At 38.8% G+C, this 8,978-nt stretch overlaps 1 protein-coding gene across 4 annotated transcripts in view; it reads right to left on the reverse strand.

The window, feature by feature from the left end:
- Nucleotides 1–8,978, reverse strand: part of HSPBAP1 (HSPB (heat shock 27kDa) associated protein 1) — a 51,978-nt gene that overhangs the window by 30,827 nt on the left and 12,173 nt on the right. For 2 of the 4 annotated variants that reach the window (XM_014545245.1, XM_014545244.1), the window contains exons 2-3: nucleotides 6,292–6,443; nucleotides 1,236–1,421 (exon numbers count right to left, since the gene is read on the reverse strand). In XM_014545245.1, the coding sequence (XP_014400731.1) occupies nucleotides 1,236–1,421; nucleotides 6,292–6,409 (304 nt within the window). In that variant the 5' untranslated portion in view covers nucleotides 6,410–6,443. The remainder of the gene's footprint in view (nucleotides 1–1,235; nucleotides 1,422–6,291; nucleotides 6,444–8,978) is intronic. The other 2 variants (XM_005873102.2, XM_014545246.1) reach the window with 2 other exon arrangements.

The following is an 8,978-nucleotide window of genomic DNA, read 5'->3' on the forward strand; positions in this document are numbered from 1 at the left end:
TTTTTTTTTTTATTTTTATTCATTTCAAACGGGCCGAATCTGGCCCACGGGCCGTAGTTTGCCCACAGCTGCTCTAGACACTAAAAACCAAATAATTCTATGAGATCTAATAGAAGGTTAACATGAAAGAAAGAAGCTTTGAGAAGACGGATACCTTCTTAAACTGTCTCAGTTAGTAGATATTCATAGGCCACCTCACAGCAATACTTAAAACGCTGAATTTCTAGACTACCAAACCTGCCCATATTTAAATATAAGTTAAACACACATTCTGAAGCCAGACAATGTTGTGGACTCCTTTAGATTAGAAACGATATCCTTCTCTTATATTAAATATTCTGAGAGGTAACAATAATTGTGCTATCTGACTATAAGGCAAACCAATCAAAACATTACAAGTCTTCAGGGAAGAAGAGGGAGCTGGCAAAATCTAATTGCTTAAGAGAAAAAGAAAATAGCTATGCATATTACCTGCAATGGAGGTCAGGCAGCTGATAAGGCAAAGAGATAAAATTTCAACCAAGACTGAGCACTATAAATAGTGCCTGAAGCCACACATAAAAGGACACATTCTATGCAAGTCAAAAGTGGGAGCAACTATTAGATTACTATTGGTCATTTTCAGTCATGTGGGAACAGAAATAATAGCAGATTAACAAATATTTATTAAGTGCTTGCCACATGCTTGAACAAAAACATTTTATACTGGAGGCCTGGTGCATGGATTCCTACACCGGTGGGGTCCCTCAGTATGGCCTGTGAGGACTGGGCCAAAACCAGCTCTCAGACATCCCCCAAGGGGTCCCAGATTGCGTGAGGGCGGTTCTCGGGTGACGCACCCCAGAATCAGGCTCCCTCCTCTCTGGTTCTGGGTGTGTCATCCGAGAACCGCAGCTGCAAGTCACTGCAGCTCAGCAGCTCCTGCGTTGAGCATCTACCTTCTGGTGGTCATTGCGTGTCATAGCTATAGGTCGGACAGGCAAACAGTCAGACGGTCGCTTAGGCTTTTATATATATAGATGAGGTTATAAACTATAGGTTGTTTATTCTTTAAAAAAAAAAATCTTAACACAAACTGTCCTAAAACTTCCAATAAAATATTCTCTATCTGAAAATGGTCAAAAAGAGAATCAGAAATAAAGGATTTTCTAGAGATAAAGAACACACTGCTGGGAATGTGGAAATACTATTGAAGAGACATTATTATTATGATTACTTGCGGTAATCATACCTACCTGTAGCTGTACTTTTCATTCCCATCCTAAATCGTATCTGCTTGCCATGAAGGACCTTGGAAAGGTGCTCAGCAGTCCAGTGTTGTGCTGGCCAATCAAAAACCATATTACAGAAGACGGCAGGTTGCTGTAAAGACATGATAATTTCTTTTGCTTTCTCTGGTGTGAAAGGTTTGACATATTCACCTAGGAAGAGAAATAAATAGAGCAACAGATAAGTAACTATAGTTATAAATCTATACTAATAAAAGGGTAATATGCTAATTAGACTGGACATCTTCTGGACATCCTTCCAGACAAAGCCACAGTGGCGGAGGCTGAGGCAGAGGTGGTTAGGGCCGATCAGGCTGGCAGGGGAGAGCAGTTAGGGGCAATCAGGCTGGCAGAGGAGAGCAGTTAGGGGCAATCAGACAGGCAGGCAGAGAGGTTAGGGATGATCAGGCAGGTAGGCAGAGAGGTTAGGGGTGATCAGGCAGGCAGAGAGGTTAGGAGCGATCAGGCCAGCAGGGGAGAACAGTTAGGGGTGATCAAGCCAGCAGGGGAGAGCAGTTAGGGGCGATCAGGCAGGCAGGGGAGAGCAGTTAGGGGCAATCAGGCAGGCAGGCAGAGAGGTTAGGGGTAATCAGGCAGGCAGGCAGGTGAGTGGTTAGGAGTCGTGGTCCCGGATTGCGGGAGGGATGTCCAGCAGTTGAACATCCCCTGAGGGGTCCCGGATTGGAGAGGGTGCAGGCCGGGCTGATGGACCCCCCAGCCCCCGTGCATGAATTTCGTGCACCAGGCCTCTAGTATAAATATAAATATCCAACAACCATAATTCATCAATGATATTTCTTATATTAAATTTTAAATGTTAGAAAATACTTACAATTTTTAATGTCAGATTTTTTTAACCCTACCAGACTGCTGTACTGATTTTTCAGTAATTTCCGAATCTGCCGCTATACTGCTGTACCTAATTTTCGGTACTTTGCTTAGGTTCAGGGCCTCAGGTCTGGTAGACTTAAAAGGCTTTCTAACTATTTAAATTTAAAAAGATGCAATTTTTTTGAAAATATTATTTTCTAAACAGAGGATAATGTAAGAAAAGCTGATATAAGCTACTCTAGAACAACCAGAATTGCTGGGGTCAGCAACAATTCTACTTGCTCTATCACATATTTATGTCCCAAAACCAACTGAATTAATAAAAATACATCAGTCAGTGGGAAAAGGGGAATTACTTTTATTGAAAGATTTAAAAAGGATAAAAAAATGTGCAAGGAAGAGTATCAGGGTTAATCCTTGACCAGTTTGGCTCAGTGGATAGAGCGTCAGCCCATGGACTGAAAGATCGAAGGTTTGACTCTGGTCAAGGGCATGTACCTTGGTTGCAGGCCCGGTTGGGTTGTGTGTGAGAGGAAACCGATTGATGTCTCTCTCTCACATAGATGTTTCACTCTCTCTGTCTCTCCCCCTCCCTTCCACTCTCTCTAAAAATCAATGGGAAACTGTCCTTGGGTGAGGATTAACTAACTAACTAAATAAATAAAACATTTGTAAAAATAAAAAAATAATCATTGGTTTCAACTGCATTTATAAAGAGTATAGGGGCTAAGACCTGAGTACTGCAATAAATTCCACAGAATTATATAATGCTAATTCTGGATAGGATAGTAAATATTAGTATTTGCTAAATAAAAGAATAAGTTTCTCTTTAAAGACATCTTAAACACACTGCAGACCAGTAGTTTTATTGCTAGCTTTACTCAGTAGCCAGATAAATTTCTATTGAACGAGTATAAAAACGTTTTACATAAATGTTAAAGGCACGCTTTAAAGTTAAATACCCATTGCATTTTGAAGTTATTTATTACATATGCTTACAAGCTAATATCTTTTTAAAGTATGATACTTTGTAAAACACTGTGTAATATGAAGCAAGAATTCTCATGATCCATCCACAATGTGTTAAGATGAAAGTGTTCTGGGAAAGGTAAAAAAAATGCTTCATACTTTGACCCCCAAAACATATATTTATGATTCTCTGAATCAGCTAAATCGTGTATTTCAGTTACGTAATCTGTAATTACACTTAATTCAAAAAAATTTAGAAAATCTCATAACTAATCCAAGTTCTCCCATCATCCAACTTTTTATAAACTTTCTGATAAAAGAAGAGGAATGGGGCAGGACTCATCGAGGAACTTGAGTAACTTGTCTGAATATAAGACTTACTTTTAAAGAAAATGAAAAATTAAGTCAATTTGATTTCCTTTCTTAATCAAGGGCTAAAACTCAGAATCCTTTCCTAAATCCTTGGTGAAAGTGAACAAGCTCTAAGCCTTCAGCAGTTGACATTTGATAACAGTGTGTCACCTTCTACATAGTCAGGGCTTCCAAGTGAGGAGGAAATCGGTATGGATGCTTAGAGAGGGTAAGGGCAGGTAGAAGAGCTGGGGACTACACGGAGTGAGGAAGGAGAGACTCTCTTAGGTCTCAATGCAAAAAAAGCCCAAACTCTATCTTTATTATGTTTTTAAAATATATTTTTATTTATTTCAGAGAGGAAGGGAGAGAGAGAGAGAGAGAGATAGAAACATCAATGATGATTCCAAATCTTAGCTATGGTAAATTGTGCTGCTATGAACATAGGGGTGCATATATCCTTTCTGATTGGTGTTTCTAGTTTCTGGGATATATTCCTAGAAGTAGGATCACTGGGTCAAATGGGAGTTCCATTTTTAGTTTTTTGAGGAAACTCCATACTGTTCTCCACAGTGGCTGCACCAGTCTGCATTCCCACCAGCAGTGCAAGAGGGTTCCTTTTTCTCCGCATCCTTGCCAGCACTTGTGCTACATCTACATAATGGAATACTATGCTACTGTAAAAAAGGAATTCTTATCATTTGCAACAGCATGGATGGAACTGGAGAGCATTATGCTAAGTGAAATAAACCAGTCAGAGTCAGAGAAAGATAAATATCACATGATCTCACTCATTTGTGGAATATAATGAACAACATAAACTGATGAACAAAAACAGATCCAGAGACAGAGAAGCATCGACCAGACTGTCAAATCTCAGAGGGAAGGAAGGGGAGGGTGGGGGTAAAAGGGAGAGATCAACCAATGGACTTGTTTGCAAGCACATAAGCCTAGCTAATGGACACAGACACCAGGGGTGTGAAGGGCATGAGTGGGGGTTGGGTGGGGGGATCAGGACACATATGTAATACCTTAGTCAATAAAGAAAAAAAAAGAAACAAAGTACTAATACATAGTACAACATAGGTGAACCTTGAAGAAAACATTATGCTAAGTGAAAGAAGTCAGTCATAAAACACCACATATTATCTGATTTCATTGATATGAAATGTCCAGAATAGGCAAATCCATAGAAATAGAAAGTAGATTAGTGGTTGCACAACTCTAAATATACTAAAAACCAGTGAAGTATACATTTTAAATAGGTGAATTGTGTGCTATGTGAATTGTATCTCAATAAAGCGGTTACAAGAAAAAAAAAAAAGAAACATCAATGATGAGAGAGAATCATTGATTGGCTGACTCCTGCACGCCCCATACTGTGGATTGAGATTGCAACCCCGGCAATGTGCCCTGACCAGGAATTGAACTATAACCTCCTGGTTCATAGGTCGATGCTCAAACACTGACCCACACCAGCCAGGCCCCAACTCTATCCTTAAATGACCTTGAAGTACCCTGTTAAAGAAAACAGGATGTTATGAGGAATAAAAAAAACTGTCAATCTTTCCTTGAGATGTTTACCACTTTTGACATGTATGATAAATGCACATTTAAGGTCTGAACTCATACTGGCCTATACATACAAGGTTACCAGATTGCAGTGCACCAAATATACAGGACTTGTGGGGCCAGATTCCATGTGCATGGAATGGACAAGGTGCATTTTTATTATATTTAAAAACATTTTTTAAAATATATTTTTATTGATTTCAGAGAGGAAGGGAGAGGGAAAGCGAGAGAGAAACATCAATGATGAGAGAGAATAATTGATCAGCTGCCTCCTGCCCACCCGACACTGGGGATGGAGCCTGAAACCCGGGCATATAACCTTGACTGGAATCGAACCCAGAACCCTTCAGTCTGCAGGTCGACGCTCTATCTGCTGAGCCAAACCAGCTAGGGCTATTATATATTTTTAAAGTTTTGCTAGACTATGTATGAAATGCTATTAATACATTCATAATACTCTCTCATTTGTGGCATAAAAATTAGAACTATCCTTCGAGAAATAACTGGGAAAATGAAGCAGAAGTCTCAAAGAACCACCCAATAACCTAGTAACTCAGGAATTTGCTTTTAACAAAATAATTAATCATAAGATATACATTTGTAATATATGTATATACATACATATAAAATATCTACCACCACAAAATAAATCTGAAAAGATAAACTTAATGTCTAAGAGTAAAATTTATAATTAAATATTTCCCCCATGGTACATATGTCCAGTAACAATAAAAATGAGGGCTATGTAGAAATCTGTAGAGTTGTAAGGACTGGAATTGACTCAGAGAACTATTGCAATAGCCAAGAGAGAAGTGTGATAACAAGGCCCTGAACAAGAAGTGGCAGTGAGGAAGGCAGAGATGGTAAAGATGGAGAAATATGCCACATAGTTCTATATACATTAAAATAAAAATGCACATGTGATCCTCTAAGAAGGCAGATAAGGTATTTTATTACCACTACCCAAAGGAAGAAATGGAAGTTCAGATATCAAAGGGCAACACCCTGGTGGTGAACTGAAATTATAGGTCACATTCCTGATTCCAAGTCCAGTGCTCTTTCCACTGCAAAATCCTGCTACCAGAGAATTAACACTGAGGGACTTACACTGACACTAAAATCTCAGGAGAGATAATATAAGCTGAAAAGATAAATAGGTGCAGGAAAGCTTTAGATCGACTCATAGATAATAAATCCATATGTGCTGTTGGGGAGGGAGAAATGGTTTGGTTTGTGCATCATGTATGTGTTGGGGGAGGTGTTAATACCTATAGTAGAGGCTACTGGCTGCCTAACTTACCATTCTCTTCTTCCTTACTAGCAGAACTTTGGTCATTGGGAGTAGCTGAAAAATTACATTTCTTAGACTCCTTTAAAGATAGGAACGGCCAGAGATACATCCAGAAGTTGCAAGTCATCCTTTTTGCCCTTATCCTCTTCTCCTATCTTTGGCTTGGGAAACAGACATAATGTTAGCCATCTTAAGAGATAAAAGAACAGCCCAGGAAATTGCAATGTCAGCTGAAAGAATGCAAAGATGTCCATCTTTGTGTCACTGAGCCACCAGCCAAACTCTACTTCCTGGATCCTTTCATATTAAAAAAATTAACTCTTATAGTCAATACACTGTTATTAGCTCATAACTGGTATAACATCTCGCCTTCTGAAGCTATGGTTTTCAAGGACAACCATATATTTGCTGTTACAAACAAGACAACAGGCTCAAAATGGAGTTGCTTATGTTAAGCCCCAAGTCACTAACCTCAAACTTAATTACAGTTTCAGCTCTCATAGAAATGGAACACTGAACCAATCAAGAATCACCTGGTTAGCCCTAACCAGTTTGGCTCAGTGGATAGAGCGTTGGCTTGTGGACTGAAGGGTCCCAGGTTCGATTCTGGTCAAGGGCATGTACCTTGGTTGCGGGCACATCCCCAGTAGGGGGTGTGCAGGAGGCAGCTGATCGATATTTCTGACACTTTATCCCTCTCCCTTCCTCTCTATAAAAAATCAATAAAATATATTTTTTTAAAAAATCACCTGGTTAGTACTGGCGAGGCAATCTGCCTGATAGACCCTGACATCCCTAAAGGAAAATGACCTTGCCACAGCCAATCCACGTTTTGCTAGTGTAACTTCCTTGTTCCCACTCCCATGCCTATAAAGTCTTTCATTTTGTACAGCTTCTTGGAGCTCCTTTCTATCTACTAGATGAGATGCTGCCCGACTCATCAATCTTTGAATAAAACCAATAAGATCTTTACATTTTACTAAGTTGATTTTTTTTAAACATTCCTATAAAGTGCTCTGTGGCTTAAATTGGATGAATTATGGCTGGTTTAATCAACTGTAGCATTCTGTCAGTTCTAAGGTTGTAAGATATTCAAGCTTTGAACATTTTACTTCTAGGAATTTAAAGGACAGAGATAAATAGAAGCACCAGTCTGTTTGGGGTTGGGTTTTTATTTATTCTGCTTATCTTAAATCAGAGCTGATAGATCATATGGCTTTGAAAGTTCCCAAAACATAACTAGTGTTTTGACAGAACAGTTTCAAAGAAAATAAGTACTTTTCCCTCTAACATAATGTTAAAATTTTTAACATTTAATATTAAATGATTAATTTAATGATCTGATCTAAAACGTCCCAGACATTATTTAATAGGAGACTCTAAAAACTAAAACACCTGGCCCAGTGATTGGAATACATTAAATGCTCCAATATTTGCTAAATGAATTAAAAGTGCTATAAAACATATACAGTGCAGAGCAATAGGATGCTCCCTGTAATAGGAAATCAGCATATTTACAGTATTTCAGGCCTATCAGTGAAATAAAACAACCAGCTCGTTGTCAGATAAAACTACTTTGGTTTCTGATAGCTTAATCAACAATGAACTGGGCCATTAAATTAACAAATTTAAGTATTACAATTTCCTTTCAGAAGAATGAAATCTATACTGTATTAATTAAACAGCCTAGGGATGCACCAGTTACTCCATGCCAACAGTATTTGCCAAGAGCTATATAAATTGTGAAGCAAACTGAACAGCCTTTAAAGAATAAGTGTGTTTAAGTTTAAAATTCTAGGAAGCAGCGATGTCTAATTAGATGACTTAGAAACCCCCGAAAAAGCAGATTAGTGACCTAGGTGTTGCACAACAGCCTAGTCTCTTTTCCCTCTAAATGTAGCATGTTATTCAGACAATTTATTACAGATTGATTAATAACTGATTTTTTTGTAGATAATGATACACCATCAAAAAGCAAATTGCCCTTTTCTCAGCAATTTTTTTTCTTTAGTTCATGCAAAGTACAAGATAATTTGAAATCTAATTTCTCGGAATTTGCTAGCAATTTGGCTTCAGTCAATATCTGGCGTGGATTTGCATCTGAGAATTAGAATTCAAGACAAGAATGAGGAAACTATACCAAGTTGTGGAGGGGAGACTGCTCCATGATGTGACTACTACAGGACCAGAGAGCTGGACATGGGCCAGAACAGAGATTGCTTAGCACAGATACCCCTTAGAGGCAGTCTGATTGTAATCCATGTTCATTCTGATGTAGGTCAGCACCCCTCCCCTGCCTTCCACTTGGTGCTGGTTCCTGGAACAGGCCATAGTTCTAAGCACATAAAGTAATTTTCTGTACCTGGTAGCATTCACATACTAGGACCTATGATATCTGCTCTTTACACTGTATAATTCTTTGATGCCTGCCAAGAGATGGGGGAACCATTTCATTCTGCACAACACAAGATATTTCTCAGATGTAAATTTCCCTTAATATTCTCTACTAATCACCATACTGGAGTGGTCAGCCTCTCCCTTCAGGCTTTCCCTGCCCACTGCTTACAGAGGTAGATTTTCAGTCCAGGGACCTTTACCTGGGTCTGTGTGTACTAACACACGTTTCCAGAATACTCTCCGAATGTTAATAGGATACAACAAAGACAAAGATCCTGAAATTAAAATGAACTCACATA

The sequence above is a fragment of the Myotis brandtii genome, unplaced genomic scaffold, assembly GCF_000412655.1.
Source record: "Myotis brandtii unplaced genomic scaffold, ASM41265v1 scaffold4, whole genome shotgun sequence".
NCBI lineage: Eukaryota > Metazoa > Chordata > Mammalia > Chiroptera > Vespertilionidae > Myotis > Myotis brandtii.